The sequence below is a fragment of the Phodopus roborovskii genome, unplaced genomic scaffold (assembly GCF_943737965.1).
Source record: "Phodopus roborovskii unplaced genomic scaffold, PHOROB, whole genome shotgun sequence".
NCBI classification, from domain to species: domain Eukaryota; kingdom Metazoa; phylum Chordata; class Mammalia; order Rodentia; family Cricetidae; genus Phodopus; species Phodopus roborovskii.
The window spans coordinates 20,449,557-20,469,273 of record NW_026125281.1 but is presented as its reverse complement, the minus strand read 5'-3'; the positions used below and the strand labels follow the sequence as shown (position 1 = coordinate 20,469,273).

Below are 19,717 nucleotides of genomic sequence, written 5' to 3'. Positions count from 1 at the left end.
GAGAGTCTGAAACAGGAGGATTACTACAACTCTGTATCCTGCCTGGACAAGTTAGTGAGACAGACTCTCTGAAGACAGAAAAGTGAAAGGAGGCACAAGGATCCAGCTTAGCTGTAGACACTTTGATTAGTATGTACGAGATCCGAGAATGAGTTCCCAGTATTGCAATCAATCAATCAATCAACCAATCAATAAAAGTGAAAATGTAAAGTTAGCATTCCTGTTTTGACTTTAAAACTTCCTGACTTTGTAAAGCACAGAGGGCTAGAATTTCAATAACTATCCACGTTAGCCAATATTTTTCTTCATTTTTCCAATTCAGTGATCAAATTACTATTATAAAATAGATTTGTGAAAGTGCAGGGAAGTGTTGAATAAGCAAATATGTTCTATACTCATATTGCTCGTTTCACTGTTTGTGATGATATCCTGATTTCTCCTATGAAATGTTTTACTTTGCAGAGTTTAGGCATCATGGTCCAGTATGTGTGTCTCTAGGAATATATGACATCACAACCCTCCTCAGATACACCGTAGTACGCATGCTACATTTGCTTCTCTCTCAAGGAATGGACACTTACGTTACCTCCAAGATTTTCATTACTACAAATATCACTGAAGAAAAAGTTTTAAGCTCATATTTCTTATTACTTCCTCATAAGTAAATTGCTAGTCCCAGTGCCAAAGAACTGTTGTTAATGATGCCATTTTATGGCAGCTATTCTTCCCACGATCCAAAGGAGTTTTTCAGGATCAAATTTTACACAAGCCCAGATCTACGATAAATCCATCTTTTGCGCAGTCTCGCTTTCTGCCTGTGTGTATTGACTTAACATTTCATGATGTCTGGCTTTCTAGACTAAGTGGTCATTTAGTAAACAGTTGTGGTACTCATAGTTACACTTTCCTGAGACCTTAAAGTCACAGAACATATTTTTCTTTTGAGCTTGTTTTTACTTGATGATTTCTATTACACAATTAACAACATAAATCAGACATGAGCTATAAATAATGTACAATTCCCAAAACAAAAATCAGAACTTCTCGGTACTCATGGTGTCTACAGAAGCCAAACTGGGTGACAGTGAGATTAAAATAAAATAAAAAAGAGAACATGAATGATTATAGCGATTATTTAAATATGCACATACATACAGAAAGAGATAAATGGTGGCTGCAAAGGCGGTTAAGAGAATGTACTGGTCTCTTATTCCCTAGCACACACATGAAGATTTTCATAATTGCCCATAACTCCAGCTCCAGGGAATTTGATGCCCTTTGCTCAGGCCCACAGGTGCCACACCATACATGTGGTGCACATAACCTTACACAGGCACATGCATATCTACATAAGATAAAAGTAAATCAATAACGAATAAATAAAGCTTTAAAATATAGAAAAGTCCTCAAGCCATTTTAATTCAATAAAAATTCAGTACATTAAGTGACTTTTAGATCTTGAACAAAGAATTTCATTCAGTTCAAGAAACAGCAAATAGGTAAAGCACTAGATATTTTATTTCCCTCATTAATTAATGGTGCAACTGAAATTTACACTAGAAATTTCAAAGTTTGCACTGCATATGAATTGTAATATTCATTGCAATAGCCCATATATTACTGGCAGTAAAAAATCATCTGCTCAAGCAATAAATCAACCTACAAGGATTATTGCTATTTATTCATGTCAAAAGGAGCGTAAGGGAAAAAAAATTAAAGTGTTATGCTATGGAGCCAGACAACCAACTAGCAGAGCTTTGGCAAGCAGAGCTGAAGCTAAAAGCCAACTTCTCAAGGTCTTTGAAAGGAACATTTAGATAAGTGGGCACCAAGGACAATGCTTGGCACATGGGAGAGGAATTGATAAATTCTAACTGTTAGCTCTCACAAATTTCTTTCACCGTTTGCTAAGATAATCTGAATCATGTTTGAGACTTTCAACAGCTTTGAGCTGATGTTTTAATATGCCTTTAAACTTTAATTTGTAAAGGTATAATACAAAAATGTCTCGTTTCCCATTATTATTCAATTTGAATGAAGTATTTTCTCCTGGGGTGAACAATCTTACCTAGATCGTAATTTTCTGTAAATCTATCTACTTAGTCTCTGAAGTTAATGGCAACTCAAATCTATTTCCATTTGTATCAATGCAGATGAATGTGTTCTTAAACTGGAAAGCTGAAATATATGATGTCAAGATAAATTCTAAAGCAATCAATCATATCCAGTAAAAATTTGCATAACCTTTTAAAGGTGTCTGGCATAGGTATTAGTGGTAGTGGCCACAAGCATGATGTCAATGTATGGTTATTGTTCTGGGAGTTTTAATGTAAACAGTTGGGTTAGCAGAAATATTCTCTCTCATTTTATCTATAAATCACTTTTAACAAATTGTGATTATCTGTACAATCTGTGAAAATGACAGTTTAGTACACTTTGAGACTAGTATCAAAGTGAAAAAAAAATTTAATGTGTTCAGTAGCCCATTGTTCATACACCTGTCAATCCTTCTAGAAACAAGAAAAACATTTACTGAAATCTACTAACTTGCACTCAAAGGGGAATTTCAACCTAACTAAATAATATTCCTACTATTTCCTATTCCATGACCATTCTTCCTATTTGATGCCATTGTTCTGATTGGCTGCTTTATAAGAGTCCAGGATGATCAGAATGTTTGATAACATCAGTTCTCTATGAACTTCTATAGACTAGCCAAGCCTACAAAAGTCCCAAGAATTATAGTTTAAGAAATGTAAAGCAGTAATTAAAAACTAGAGCCAAGAGTTCATATTCTAAATTGGCCCTCAAAGAGCTGATGATTGAAATTAAGAATACGGTACAATGTATGCATGAAGCTTCTTACATTCTATTCAGTACATTGAACAGAAAATGCTCTAAAATGAGAATACGAAGAAGTGACTATATCAATATCACAGTCCTCAATAACGCTATCTATAAACATGCTGGGCCACTCTGCATGAGATGAGGAAAGCATTTCTTTTCACTCAATTTCCATTCTCACAGCACAGTGCCCAGTACCAATATGGTGACTATTGTTTACCAAATGAATTTTAAATCCAAGAAAGAATGGCTAATCCCACCATGAGAAATGCACCCTTCATTTTTTTCATGATGGTACTCAGGAAACTGAGATAGGAAAAACAGAATACAACTCTGAAGAAATGTATTCCTTCAGCTGATAGTACGATTAGGTTGAAAACCTAAAGTGGAGAGATTCATGAACAGAGCAAAGACTGTGTCACGTGGCAAAATATTTGCAATCAAAGACTGTTAATGAGGAATGTTTCCATGTGATTTGGTTTTTAACGATACTGTTATGAGAGAAATCAGCAACCATGCAATCACTCCCAAGAAGCGGACGATAAGTCATGATATATATTATCAAGAGAAATAATATGAGTAAGGGATTTGACAGGGAACACTTTTAAAAGGGAGGGATTAGGAAAGGGAATGTGGGTGATTAAAGCAGCATGGAATTTAACAACTAAAAAGTTGCTAAGTGACCTTGAGTCAAACAGTTTTACTATAGTAATGGCTAAAGAAAACAGACTGCATTTGGCTGAAGAGAAAAGACTGCTAAGAAACATAATGACTACTCTTTCCATAAGTGTGATGCAGCTGGAAGATTTTTAAGGCAGAAGTCTATAACTGTTATATCAGATGTGGAAAAAAAGACAGGAAAAGAGTAAAAATGCTGCTAGTATGTGGGTGATGGACAGGGCAATGCTGGGGGGCGGGGGGAGAAGTGTAAAAGGCAGAACTGCTAGTCCACGGGGTTCTCATCTAGAATATTCTCATGTAAGAAATACATTTGAGCCTAAGTAAAATCTTCCCCAGAGGCTACTTGGGATCCGTAGCTACTCTCTATATTTCTGGAAGTACAAAAACTCTTCTGAATTCATTCCTTTCTAAAAACACAAAATCTCTCTTGTCATTGAGAAAGCCTTCAGGACTTCAAGCCAGTATCATGGGATAGTAAGCCGGACTTGAGATACAAATGCAAAGTTCAGGCTGTCTCGTAGCCATGTGGATTCTTTGGAAACAGATACCACTTCTATCAGCGAGGGGGAATTGTGCCAACGAAGGCGTGGATTCTAATTCTGCCACTTCTTCGCTTTGTAATCTCCAGCAAATCTGGAAGAATGAAACGAAACCTTTGAAAACACACGGGTTCTTTCAACACTAACTCTTGAGGCAACAGTGTCACCTAGTGGTGATGAAGCCAATGCTGAGCAATGGCAATCACTTCCGGTACAGGATGTTAGGCTTTATCCACACAGAACTTGTTGAGCTTCCATAGCTGCTGATCCCAAGAGTGAGCAATAGCTTCCATTGAGCTTTGCATCAACTCATTGCTCTGCCTCATCCAGATAACACATAGACCACCAACACTGGGCATAGTACATTCTGCATTACCTACGTTCCCTTTACAGTCTACCTTGCCAGTAATGGAAGAAAACTACTTCCGCTGCCTGGGAGATTTCAACTGTGAAACCAGCCACACGGACTTCAGATTTCTCCATTTTTACTAAGTTTTTATTGTCCTTCCCTGGCAGAAAGGACGGGAGCTGTGGGAGCAGGAAACATGACGTTTGAGGTTTTTTTTTTCAATTGCCAGGTTCCATTTTCCCCTTCTATTCAGGTTAGCAGTTTATTTTCTTTCTCACACTGTCAAGAGACTATGTGATTTGGAAGCAGGTGGAATCCAGATCCTAAATTAAGATCTAAATATTCTAGTACAAATTTTGCTTCTGTATTAATTTAACCAGTGTCTACTCTCAGAATTTTATTATGGCTTCTGTCTTGAAGGCTTCTCGGTGACAAGAGAGATTTTGTGTTTTTTAGAAAGGAATGAATTCAGAAGAGTTTTTGTACTTCCAGAAATATAAAGTAGCTAGGGATCCCAAGTAGCCTCTGGGAAGATTTTACTTAGGCTCAACTTAAATGTATTTCTTACATGAAAATATTCTAGATGTGAACCATGGGATTCAACAGACAATTAAGTAAACTTTGCATTGAAACTGGTAGTTTATCAACTCTGGTGGCTTGAGACTTACCAATCAATGATGAGTAGAAGTATTTCCTGAGTTTGCTTGTGGGAAATATAAACATGAAAAATTGGTGAGAAACATTCCTTTTAAAGGCCCAGTCCTTTTTTAGGTGTGTGTTTAAATTCTCAATGATTTTCAATTAGCTCATATTTCTGTCTCACGGTCCTTTTGTGTTTTTAGTTCCAACCCCAGACTTCCCTTCACCTAAATCTTTCATAAGTTTTCCATAGTTGACACTGTTTCACAACGTCCCTAGACTGTTGGGAATTCCAAATTCCCTCCTGACAGGAAAGAGTGAAGAGATGAACACGCATAGTTTATTAGAAAAGGCATGTGCCAGGCAGTGGTGGCGCACACCTTTAATCCCAGCACTTGGGGAGCAGAGGCAGGCAGATCTCAGTGAGTTCAAGGCCAGTCTGGACTACAAGAGTGTGTTCCAGGATAACCAGGGCTGTTTCACAGTGAAACCCTGTCTCAAAAACACAAACAAACAAAAGGCATGCAGGCATTTTTTAAGTCAGCCCTACATAAGAGCAAAGATATACTTCAACTAACAATTCTTCAAATCTCTTGAAGGCCTCCTTTCCTCTCAGTGTTCATGCTTAAGGCCTCCAGAACTCCGCTAAGACTAGAGGCAGGAACCATTGACACAAGCCCTCCATATAGAAGTCCAGAGACCCTTGAATGGAGCCGGTGTCCTTAGTGCGCAAAGGCACTGCGAGAAACCAGGTCATAGATTCGTGCTGTGCCCGACTGCAAGGCATCGGTGAGCAGCATGAGAATTAGGATTTCAGAACAGGCAATGCCTCTTAATGGCTTCCTTAGAGTGAGATTCAAGTTGGATATATCTGAGAAGCATTGAATGGTGGTACGATGGCTGCTTAGCAAAATTAACATGTCTAGTCACTGAATGGAAGATTGTTTTCAAACATGATAATTTCCCTTCTGAAAAAATAAAACAAACTTGTTCAAGTTTGACTGCTTCACTTAAAAGCATTCAACATTTCACCATTTAATACCTCTGTTCCCTCAGGAGACTTGAGAATGGACAAGATAGTTAATGACTCTGAAAAGGGAGTGAAAATGGGTGCTGGTCACTTACAAATCCATCTGTATCTGTAGCACAACTACAGAACACAACAGCAGAGTCAGAGAATGTTCATTCACGCTACATTGAGAGGCCCCTAACACAGAAAGCAATCAATCGGGTTTGACACTGAGCAGCAGTTTCAAAGGAAAGTTTGTCTCATAACCAACAGGTCTCATTAAAGCTCATGAAGTCATGGAGCTCGTGAGCTCCAAAATAAAATTCTGACCTCCTCAGTGTGAGGGTTGGATGTCATTTTTTGGAGCGAAAGAGCAATTACCAGAACTTTTGGAGAACTGCAAATTGTACTGGAGGAGACAAAATTAAAGTAAGTGAAACATTAAAATGAATTCAAAGTTCACAGCAAATCACCATTAAATCCATTCTCTTATGATTATTAATGTATTTCAATACAAAGTTGTTTCTAAAGATACAAGGTTAGAAAGAATATCCTTGGCTGATGGAAAAGAGGAGAACTGGAGGGCAGGGGACCCAAGCTGTAGCAGCACTTCTGAGGCAATGATGGGCAGAAGAGCTACAGCACTCTGGGAAGGCGCTGAGGAAGGCCCAGGTATATCTGAATGTAACACATCCAAGCAAACCAAGTGGGAGTTTTTTTGCTGTGTTGCTGGTGTATGGTGTGATTCGGGGAAAGTCGCTTTGCCTTTGAGAATTTCAGGAACATATTAACAAAGGGGGAGAAGACCAAGGGTTCCAGAGTTCTCTCCAGCACACCCTAAGGGGGAGCTGCCTACTTGTCCTTTCACACTCCGTCTTCAGCAGCCAAGTAGCACGCTCCATTTCCCCAGTAGGATTCCTGTTCTCCCCTTTCGGGCTCATCTTGTGTTGAATTATTGCAAGAATCTAACTAGACTAAAATGAATTAGCCTCTGTTTGATGGTTTCTTCTTCATTAGGAGTCCCACGAGGATACCAAAAGAAGAAATTTTAATTAAATAAAATCCGGCAAGACTGAGGAAATATCTTGCAAACCTCAAGCCCTCTCCACCAACTTGAACTCATTCACAATATACTTCAGTTCCTCCCTGTGAACACTAAGCACCATTCTTGGCTAGAACTCCTAAGCCTTAATTTGTTGGTAATGACAAGCTTTCTTGGAATCACACAACTACAGAGTCCCAAGAGAGTACCTCACTTAATGACCAGTATTCTCTAAATGATTTTTTTCCCTAAAACAAAACAAAAAAAGCTGAGCATTTCATTCAATATGAAGCTTCCCTATGAGCCTTCGGGCACAGGGAGGGGCCGCTACTTTCATGTAATACTTAGAGGCATGTGCGCCTTTCATTAGCAGAGAACACAGCCTCACAAAACAGGCCAATGAAACATGTCTGGCATCATCTTCACTGGTTCTTCCTCTGGTACTGTGTTCTCCAGATAGTGCCGCCTCGATTTCTTTACTGATTCTCAAATTGAGCAAAACACGTTCAACCAACATTACACGATCCCATAGCATGTGCCTGGAAAAATTCAATGTGCTAAGCAGAAAGTATGGTATTGTGAGCAACATACCATTATGGAAAATAACATTTTACACAATGAGTAACCCCTTTCGTGAAAAAGCAAAGTTTGCAATCAGCAATGAAATACCTGTTCTCTCTTTCGTAACAGACTGAGTTTCCTTAAGTATCTATTCCAAAAAGGTAATGGATCATAATTCTATCTCCTACTGCAAATGGACATAGTCAAGAAAATAAGAAAGATACTGTGAACACGTTCATTTGGTTAGAAACAATTAACCCATAAAATGAACATATTATTAAAAGCATTTAGTTCTATAAATATCTTCATCAGAAAGTTGTCACTCTTTTCATTGTTCAACTTTTAAAGTGCATCCAGAGACAACAAACTAACTTGAGATAAGTTTATTCCTCCTGGTGAGTAATTCTAGTCTGAAAATAATTTCTCAACTTGGAAATTTTAAATAATTTTGTTATAATCTGTAACAAAATTATGTAACATAGCTGGTGAAGATTAACTATGCCTAACTTTGTAAAAGATGATGCAAAGCCCCAATACTATATGACTAAGAAATTTTAATTCGATTTGAGAAGTCCATGGTGGTATGACCAGATACTTCTCTGGTCTCCAGTTCCTGCTCAGCAGTGAAAAAGAAAAAGAATTAGGGTAACCCAATGGTTGTTTCCAACAATATCCTGTTAGCATCCATAATTTTTCACATCTAAAACTAACTTTATATTTCCTACCAAAGCCGATCTATTTTCTGAACCCTTTATCAAACTATGTGACACCCATGTTCACTGATGTTTTACTCCTCTTAGATAATCATTCATGCCATTGCTTCTAAAATATGCTTCTTTGACTCCATCCTCTATGTTCAATCCCTACTAGAATTATCTCAGCTGTCATTTACCTGACTCATGGGGATATTGCTAGGCTCTTTTCCTTTCTGCTTACATTTTCCCCTCTGTTATCTCTCACTATGTTGCTGTTAAGAGTAGTTTTTCCTCCTCTTAGTATTCATTATAAGTCAACTAGTGTAAGCTCCTAGAAATCCAAAGTACTCCCAGAGGCAGGTTACAAAAGACTGAGATAGCGTCACTGTGCCAGGCTAATATGCTTCCATGAATCAACTCACTTAACCTTTATAATAACTCAGAAAAGAGTTACTATTCTGTGCCACAGACGTCAAGGTGACCAAGCGAAGCCCAGAGAGGTTAGGGGAAATGGGTATGGCCCTATTGCAGTATGTAGAGCAAAGTATGCCAGAAATGAGCAGGAAGAGGCAATGTTCCATTGAGCCGACAATAAACTCCCATGAGCACACGATAGGGATTTCAGGCCCCTGAAGGGATGTTGTGATCTGAACTGGAACTATACAGGCTTATGGTTTTCAACCCTTTGTTCCCCAAAGGAGGCGCTCTTTGGAAGCTTTGGGAGTATTCAGGAGGTGAAGCCTTGCTGAAGATGCAGGGCAGAACTTCACATGTTACAGCGCAACTCCACCTGCGGTCTGCTTTCTGCTTCTGACTTGAGATGCACTATAACCAGACCCCCCCATGCTCACACCACTATGCCTCCCCTGCTGGGATGAACAGCATCTCCTCTATCTGTAAGCCAAATCAACCAATTCTCCCTTCATTTGCTTCTTGTCATGGATTTAGTCACAGGAAATGAACTGATGCAAAAGGTGACTAGACAAAGGAGGCCACGGTGATGAGAGTGGCTGGAGGTAGGCCAGAGACCTGTAAGAAGGGCAAACACATGTTAAGAAATTTGGACGTTTTTCAGAATGTGACTGAAAGCTATTGAGTGTCTCTATGCTTTTGTACATAACAATTTGTTTATAACAGACTAAAAGTGGAGAAAGCTCAGTATGGAAAATGTATAATAAATTATTATGAGTGTGTTAAAGAATCCCATTAGGAAATAAAAAGAACTTGCTTTTTATATACAGAGATGTATTGGGACTTATTTAAAAGCAAAATCTATGGTGGAAAATATTAGAATGATGCTTTATTTAAGAGAGCAAGATTGAAATTTACTATAAAGGAGGCCTGCCACATAAAATATAGGCTTTGGGGCTTAATTTGAATTTCAGATCAACAAAAATACTTTTAGTATAATCTATGCATTTTTACTTATAAAATGCAAAAAGCGCTTTGAGAGAAGTTTCTAAGATAGTGGCCATACTACACATTCAAATAAGAGCTTCCAACTGCATCTGTGAAAGTAATGGAGAATTAGGAATGAAAGCATATACATGTAAGGAAGGCAGTGGAGGAAAGAACCGAACTCTAGTCAGTAATATCCTTGCTGAACTATTGGAAGAGAAGTAAGGAAATGGCTGAAAGTTATTTCAACAGGCATCAAAATAAAATATATTGGGGGAAAAAAACAGTGGATGACAACCATACATAGACACGTAGAAACTCTGAGAACGGGGCTATCAAATGAAATGGGAGACAAGGGAAAGCATTTCAGTGGCAATGTAAAGTAGGAAACTCTGCAGACTTCACAAGAAAATTCTTAGAACTGATACTTTCAGCAGACAAGATACAAAATCATCATGCAAAACTCAATAGAGTTCCTAGATATCAATAATCAACATGGTAAGGAAGAAATCAAGAAAACGATGCGATTCATAGTAGCTTCTTTACCTTGGCATAAACTTTGTCAATGAAATCAAGGAATTTTATAATGAAAAAAAATCTTTAAAACACTAAAAGCAAATAAAAGAAGATACTAGGAATAATATTAATTTTGCAGATCCCACATTCACGGATATGCAGAACTCGTATTATGAAATGGTTTCACTACCAAGGGAAATCTGAGAGTCAATGAAATAGCCACCAAACTCCAATGACATTCTTCACAGAAAAAAAGCTTAAAATTAATATACATACATACTGATATATACAAATACACACAAATACATATACAAACACAATATACACATGTATACACATATGCACATATATATACAAGTACATGCATATATAAATAAATACACACACACACACACACAATACACGGTAAGGCTTATTGTACTAATGAACTCATTACCTGCACAAGACCTGCACAGCCAACAAAACTGTGTGCTGAGGAGCTACTGGAATTTAATGGCTACTGGGCAAAGCAGAATCATTTTTCTTCATGGATGTAGTCTCTGATAGGTTGCCCAGGTTTGTGCAAGCTGCGTTAATTAGACTCAGTGGGTTATAAAAGAAAATAAAGACGGTGACATCAATATGTAGGGGCACTTCTTGGGGGAATCCAGAAGGGAGTAGGAAAGGGGAGTTGTGGGATAGATATGACCAAGATTGACATTACATATTTGTAAAAAATGTTAGCATCATTAACAATAAGCATGTTTGAAGAGCCATAAGGATCTTAAAATTTCAATTTACCTAAATTGTGTGTAATACATATAAGCATATTGTATAAGTACATAAACAGTTTCAATTAAGCTATGATTCTTGGACTGGTAATCAAACCACAGAGTGATGTTGAAGGTGAGAAGGGATGGGGAAACAAAAGGGAAGAACTTTGATGTTTGCAGCAGGTGGGACCTGTGGTTTTAATAAGGTGGCTGGAAGGGCTTGCCGAGGAATGTGGGGAGCTGTCTGAAGAGCTGACATCAATCCAGGCAAAGCATTTATAACCCCAAACATGTACAGGTAACAGATGCTAGGAGAGAGAGAGAGAGAGAGAGAGAGAGAGAGAGAGAGAGAGAGAGAGAGAGAGAGAGAGGTTTTGAATAAGAAGAGCTGTTCTGACTTGGTGTAAAGCACCTGCCAAGCAGGCAGCAGCTCTCTGAAGCCCCCACTCACAGGCAAGTTAAGGTAATGTCTTCCCTATGGGAGGTGTTAATGTGTATTTCTTGGAGGCAGAACTGTTAGCATGAAATAGAAACACTTCAGAAGAGGATGTCCCTTTAAATTACCTCCTTCCTAAAGCTAGTGTTACTTGATAGATACATTTTAATTCAATAATTTTAATACAATGTATTTTTGTCTTCAATATACAATGATAAAACAAACCACATGCAATTGCTAATTTCCTTGGTTATGCCACGAAGAAATCACAGGCTTTTATTATAACTATAGTGAACAGAAGAAACCTTTGTCTAACTTTACTAGAAGAAAGATGTCTACAACTCCCAAATGCACTTGCTTTCTTCCTCTCCCTAAACATTTACCAGCTCACAAGAATAAAAATAAACGTCCCTTAAGTTGTCCTGCATTTATGTCTGTGTGAGGGTATTGAGTCCCTTGGAACTGTAGCTACAGTTGTAAGCTGCCATATGGGTGCTGGGAATTACACCCAAGTCCTCTGGAAGAATAGTCAGGGATTTTAACCTCTGAGCCATTTCTCCAGCCCCAAGGTTATTCTTTCAAAGTGGGCCTTGCACACTGAGAGTCCTGTGGCCTGAGAAGACTCCCAGTGTTCCAGTGGTGGGTTTGAAGGGTAAACTGCCTGGGACTTTCTCTGAGCCAAGAAACAAACAGTTATTTAGCAAGACTAAATAACTTCTGGTCATCTATTTTTCTCACAAAAAAAAATAACCTAGACAAGGCCATACAAAGACATATTTTAACAAGACATACCAAGAATATTTGCAAGTATTATTTTGTGACTTTTAGAAGCTTTATCAAGTGGTTAAAAAAACTATCTTCATTAAAACTTCCTTATTTTAAAATGAAATCTCCAGTTTAATAAGTATATTAGTACACAAGATATTGTTTCCAAACAGCTAATACCCTTAATGACTTATTGCTTTGATTACAAAAATAATAATAATACATCAAACTAATTGGGTCTTTGACTCCTGAATCATCTTATACTAGTTTGTAAACATGTTAGAAATATTGAACATAACCAGTAATTCTGATCACCACATCTGTACTCTCAGTCCTAAGGATGCTGAAGCAGGAGTCTTTTGAGTTAGATTTGTTTGCTTGCTTGCTTGCTTGCTTGCTTATTTCTGTGTACACATGCTACTGTGAGCATGTGGAGGTCAAACTCATACTATGGGGCTTGACTGTGGGCATCTCCACTCACTAAGCTATCTTGCGGGTCTAGGATCTTGAATGTGAAGTCAGACTATACTACAGAGTGAGACACTGTCTCAAAGGAAAGAAAGATGGAAGGAGGGAAGGCGGGAGAAAGAGAAGAAATAGGGAATAGTACAGGAAAGCCAAAAGGTGGAAAGAAAAGAACTAGCCAGTTAAATAGAGAAAATTCAAGTCAGGTTATGTATACAAATATGTATGCAAAATAAGAATCAGAAGTGGTACTGAATTACATCTAGTCACTAGAGACATGGACATAACTCATTAATGATTCTACAAAAGACTTCTGTTTGAAGCCACTTTCCCAAAACACAGGTGGTAAGACTTTATAACAAGCAATGGAAGAGACTTCATTCTCTTCTGAGGCAAATATGAGTGAAAATGGAATCCTAGAGATCATCCGGGAAAGAGACAAAGGCAAAACAAAAAAGAATCTAGATAATTTGCAAAATTTTAATGTTCCAGTTGCTTCAACTTTAGATAAAGGCTGGCCATAACTGTTAGAAAAGAAAAACATTTCGCAGTGTTTCAAATCCCAGCAGCATTTCAGATGTATTACAATAGCCGGGAACTTACATCACCCTCACAGGCATCACTCTACACCCTTGTAGAGTAAGAAGTCCCTGATTTAATTAGTGATGCAGAGCCTTGGGTGGCCCGTGGAGCAGGCGCAGATGCACCCTTCCCCAGTATTGTTCCCATGGTGACAGCTGACAAGTGATTATGCATCCAGCACCACTGCATATCTGGGTATCAGAACCATGATGTCAACAATGAGATCAGTTATGTGATGCTTTCCAGTAGATGGTGGGCAAGGCTCTTTGCCTTCCATATGTTCAACCAATTGTTACTGACAATGTCTATAGAGTTCTCTGCTTTACTCCTTCTAGATCAATGATAAATATTCCCACATAAATAATATTCACATCATTCTCCAGCTTCCAAATCCTATTTTACTTACCATATTGTTTCTCACTTGTCTCTGTGAGACAGAAATCTCTATGAGGGCAAAGATCATGCTGGTCTTGATCGCAGCCACAGATTCAGAACTAAGAACTACAGTGCTTAGTAGTAGATGGCAACTAGTAGATGGCAAACCCTCAGAAAATTTTTGTTTAATAAAAGAATAAGTAGGAAAAGGACAGCCTGTATAGAAGAACTCCTGTTCTTTTTAGGTATATTGCGATTAAAGGACTTGGAGATACAGGTCAAATGTGAAGAAAAAGATGAGTCACTGATGGTCCTATTGTGTTGAGTGAGAGTAATTGAATGGGTAAGAGTGGGTGGATTCATTCATTAAATAAAAGGCGCTTGGAGAGAAGAGAATGAGACCTAGTTAAGAATTTCACAGAACATCAGTTTTTAATGAAAAGCACAGAAAAGAATTCAATTAAATGGGTAGGAAAGAAGGATTAACCTAAGGCTGTAACTCCAGGGAGACCCGAGTTTAGTGGAGCCCAAATCTGCAGGGAGGAAGAGCATTGGAAAGAAGCAGGGGCATCAGAAGGAAGCTGGCAATGACCTGATAAAGAGAGATGCTGTGGATTGCTGAGGAAACGTAGCCTGCAGTGACCTTCACCTATGAATTCAGCACAGTGGCAAAGGTGGAGAGTAAGCCCACATCCACCTGCATGTCACCTGAGTGTCAAGAAAATAACCAAATCACTTGTTGAATAAACAAGTATACAGATGGGTGGGTAAACAGAATCTTCCATTCAGGACCAAGATGAAGAATGGGTTATGGCTGAAGTCATAGAATTGGAATGATAAGCAAACCATGTTTAAACAAAACGTGTAGACTAGGCAAAAAAATACTTCCCTAATCAAAAACAATCTACTGAGTGATTTTTCCATCAATAAACATATTCAGTGTGCTTTCAGTGACTCGGGTTTTAGTGAGCCTCGTGTTCTTCCAAGTTGTTTATTTTTGTTTAAGGTAATTCTTGTTTAATGGAGCATTTTAAATGTGAGCATTTTAAATGTAACCTTGAGGTAACTTTGCTTCGGTGGAGCCTGCGACTTGTTCTTTGGAACTAGGAGCCTTGCCATGCTGCACAGATCTCACTTGCCAATTTTGCCAGAAGTAGCTTTGACACATGCAGGAGTGTCCTGAACTAAACTGATAAGGAAGGTGGAGTAGGAAGAGAATAGAAGAAGCTCCTCTCTGCCTTCTAGCATGGGGCCATCACACAGTTGCACGACGATGTTATTTTTAAGGGAGTTTAAACATAAACTCGGCTAATTTGTGGTTCTCAAAGTCAAACACACAGACAAATCACCTACAAGGTGATGGTCACAGAAACTGCCTGACGATACTCACAGTTTCTGGTTCAGTGGAGAATTTGCTAGAAGATGTTGAGTGGAAAGCACGTTTCAAGAACCACTGCTCTAGGCAAAATGTAACATATATTTTCATAACTTCTTTTCCTAGTTTTCACTTTTTCCTCAAAGAAAATTAACCAAATTCTCATTGCAGCAATTTTCCTCACACAGGTTTCTCTTGATTGACCAAAAATTTAAAAATTTAAAAATGAAAAACTCTATAGACAGTAATTGTGTTAGGAGTCACTACTCTTGACTTTTTAGCTTCCTACTCATTTTTAAAATGAAGATTCTAAATCTTACCAATAGATTAGTGGCTCAAATGAAGTTCTGCAAATATAATATAGCTACCTCGCTCTCACAAATACTTCTCTCTCAACTGTGAAATGTTCATCAATGAAACATGCTTCTCCATTAAATTCTCTTAGAATTTTCTAGGAAAGACTGGGTATGGGAAAGATTGCCATTCATGGCCCATACAGATTAATTTTTCCCATTTTAAAATTTGTTTTAAGCCAACAGGATGAAAGGAGCATCTAGAAACAGAACCATCCTAGAGGCAGAATGCAGTGCTTATATTGTGAGGTTTATAACTGTATGACTCATCTTCTTTTGCTTAATAAATTGAAAGGGACTAGACAGAAAATGGCCTAAGTGGACATGAGCTGACCTTGTGCAGAACAGACAGCTGGCCCAGTGAGGCTGTGAAGCAGGGTCTCACCTGCTCTACTCTTGAGCAATCCCAAAGACATCAGGGCCACGCCATTTAAAGCATCGGTAGGAACAAAGTAATATTCGGAGAGGTATCAGCTGTAAGTTTTTGCTTATCTTCCAGTTCTGAAAAGAAACATGAATGATCAAATTAAGATATTCCAAGAAGTATGGTTAGGGGTGGGATTATTTTCTTTAGTGTTTGAGAAAGCTGAGGATGGCCTTAAACTCCTGATTCTACTACATCTACTTCCTAAATTCCAGAATCACAGGCAAGCATCCGTGAGCCTGGTTTGTCTAGTATTTTTGAGTAAAATGTCCATTTTGTCAGAACTTTTAGAACATTGACTTTTAAATGACACACTATTCCATTTATAGGTTATTTGTTCTTTTACCACACATAAACAAGTTTAACCATCTGATAAAGGCATATTTAACACTAAACAAAATTTAAATGATAAAAATGTATTTGTGATTTTAGCAAAACACTAGTACATGGTCTGACCACAAAGTGCTAGGGATGCCAATGAAAATCACACACTAAACACGAACTTGATTCCTGTTTGAAAGAGGTTTTCATTACCAACCAGTATATACTGAATAGCTTACTTGATTTTGTCTGTATTACACATACTTCCAATATGAAAATACTAATTTATTTGTTCTTTTTCTGTAATGTTCTTTAAGATCACAACTTGCTGAGTCTTAATCAAGCTATCCAATACACGACTTAAGGAATTTTCAAGTAGCTCTTATTTCTCCATGCACAAAATAGGTAGTCAAAAACTCTGCCTGCCCACTCAGTATACATACCTTAATCCCAGCTTCAGCCTCTGCAAGGCCTCTCATTCAATTCCCCACTATGACAAACAGGGGAGACAGCAAAACCTCTAGCGTCAACATAGCTCTCACTGAAGAAATCCAAAGTAGAGATACATGATTTGAGATTTAACTGGCTAATGATACTACTTACTATCACCATAAAATCCTCTGGCCACCATCACTACAAACCACAAGAGAGATGTGATTGTTGTGTGTTCACTCTTCCACCAAAGACCTTTGAAATCCTATTCAGAGGTCTCTCATGAGTTACAGCCTTCTAATGCTGGCAACGTATGAGTGAGAAACTGAACTCAAAAGTCATTCTATCAGCCCACCCTAACAGTGAATGGGGAGTGCTATCCTGACCATTCAGTGTTTTGGATGTAAGAGGCTAATATCTTACCACATGATAATCAATCAGCAGGCATTTTGTAAACTCTCTGGTGAACATCTCTATTTTGCCAGTTTGGTGCTTACTTCCCACACAGATGGCACAAGACTTCATTTATTTTCTTTGGACAATTAGTTCTACCTTCTCCAACCTTAATATAGACATGCATTGGTAGTAACCCCACCAGTGGAGTGGATGGCTCAACCAGCATGGATCAACCTAATGACAACTGTGATTAGTTTATAAGCACACAGTCCAGATTTAGCCAGTAAAGCTGGAAAAGATCAACTCTTCGAGGCTAGTGAAAAAGCAGGATTCCCTCTCTTCTGTAGGGAACAATTTAGGAAGTTCCTAAAAGTAATACATAGGAAAGGACACATAATAATCAAAAGATGACAAATTTGGGGTCCTGATCTAGTCACAGGTAAACATTCAGCCTGACCCATTCTTTACTGATTGAATTAATATGTGGGCTTTGTTTCTATAACTTGCAACCAAAACTACAGATAAGTTATAAGTAATCTAAAATTTATATGCCATTAGGCAAAAGTGCCAGGAACACAAAAATATGTAGCAAATAATCTCTGCCTCCAAGAATTTTCTTGGGATTTAGTTGGAAAAATAAGAAATAAACAGGCAAACAGTAACTAGAAACATATGGCTAAGGAAAGTAGTAAGTTCTACAAGAACACAGAGAAAGGAGCCACCACTCCAGACTGCTTATTAAGGAAGAGTTTACAGCAAAAAAGAAAGACGACCTTGTTTCATAAGGATTGCTTAAAGTGTGGCTACCTGAAGTGGAGACAAATGGACATGCCAAGAAGGGTGAACTTTATAATGGAAATTTAAAATGTACCCAGCATGTGTGGGAAACAAAATAAGGAAAGCAATAAATGAATCATAAACTATTGAATCATGTGCTATCAATATTAAATACACTAGATCAGAAATAAAAAAGGTGATGGCTTTGTAATGATAGATGTACAGGCTTTAAGTCTACTCTAGTTTAAATAATATCACTTTAGACAGTCTTAGCTGAATATGGAAATGAGAGTGTGAGATCCAATGGCAAAAATCAAAGCTAAGCGTGCCTTTCATAAAATAGATGAGCCTCTAAAGGGAACAGTTATTTTCTGCCCCATTATAGTATGTTAAAAATAAACCATACCACATCTATTTTAATCAGCCCTTATTTGACATGCCAAAATAATAGATCCATGAACCTAGAGATTATCAGAGAAACAAGATAAATCAAGGAAGCTATACTGTGAGGCTATCTAACATACTTTGTTCAACTTTCTCCATAAAGAAAAGGGTTTATAACAGAAACTCTGATGGTATTTCCTATTTCCGCTGTGGTTTTTGCCATTTCCCTTGTGTCATTAAGAAATTGCCTGGGAAGAGTTTGGGTTGGCTCTTGCCAAAAGCAGGAATGCAAACTTTCTTTACCCCTTCTCAGGGGAATGATTATTTATAATAAAATGAATTGTTTATAAGTTTATTGTGAAATGCCAATGTCAGTTTTGTAGCAAACATGAACGTTGCTGTTTTGTTTATTATTCTCTAGTGGTTTCTATTTGTGATACAATACTTCTCAGGGCTATGGGCTGGTTTCTGGAAATTATACTGAGAAAAATGAGTTGACATAATTTCTTGGTATTGCAATTGTTCATATAGTCATCATCTTTTGTGCAGTTTTTGTAAAAAGAAAGAAAAAGAAATTTTCCAATATGCTTCCAATGAATGCTCATTTAAATTTCCCCCTCCATTTTTACTGGTATGGCATACACCATCTGAAGTGACCATGTTTCAAAGGAATGATGGTACTCCTTCCTAGAAAGCATCCTTCTTCACAAATGTAAACTAAAGAAACCTTTTGACTCTGTCAAAAATAAATACCACCTTAGTGGGTGACTGGTAAAAATTAAAACACAAAATGCTACCAACTTATGCCACCAAGTAAAACCTCCAGTGGAAGGAATAAGTTATATCTGATGAGTCATTGGCCAAAGAGATCCCATGAATCCTCCAAATATCACAGGCTATTTTCAAGGATATTGGTTATTTCCACGACCTGATGATAAGGCCCTGTTACTGAAGACAACACTTAGTTATGTCATTGAACAGGAAGAATTAGCCTTGGTGCCTAACTAGAAGATTCCCTGCTATTGCTAGGAGTAAATTCAGCATACTACCAGAGAAGAAAAGTAATCATCAATATTACCTAGCAAAACATGTGACCTACAACAGTGGCCTGCCTTAAGATATGATAGCACAATAGTAGAACAAATGTTATGAGAGTCACCAGCCACTTTTTGGCAGGAACCCATACCATACCTGACACTGTTCAAATGGCCAAGAACTTCAGACTAAATAGGTCATGAGCCTAATGAAAAAATCTATTGCTATTTTTCTACTAAAGGAACAGCAGTAAAATGACTCCTAATGATGTACTGGTATACCAAAATATCAGTGCTTCACTCAACGCTTATCATAGAAGCTCCTTCTAGGAAGAAGCACAGAGATCCACTGTTGAAAAGTGTGAAGAGAATGAGAGACTTTGGAACACTCAGTCCTAAATGGGATGTCATCAAACCCCTTCCCTCCAGGCTTAGAGATCTTGTAGAAAAGGAGGCAGAAAGAATGTAAGAATCAGAGTTGGCGGATGATTGCAAGGAAATTGTGTCTTGATGACACAACAGGATTTATGCACAGATGAACCCATAGAGACTCTGACAGCATGCCTAGGAGTT

At 38.0% G+C, this 19,717-nt stretch overlaps 1 protein-coding gene across 1 annotated transcript in view; it reads right to left on the bottom strand.

The window, feature by feature from the left end:
- Lrrc69 (leucine rich repeat containing 69) overlaps positions 1 to 19,717 on the bottom strand; it is a 99,741-nt gene that overhangs the window by 3,385 nt on the left and 76,639 nt on the right. The window contains exon 8 of the mRNA XM_051198007.1: positions 15,762 to 15,877. Coding sequence (XP_051053964.1) covers positions 15,767 to 15,877 — 111 coding nt within the window. The 3' untranslated portion in view covers positions 15,762 to 15,766. The remainder of the gene's footprint in view (positions 1 to 15,761; positions 15,878 to 19,717) is intronic.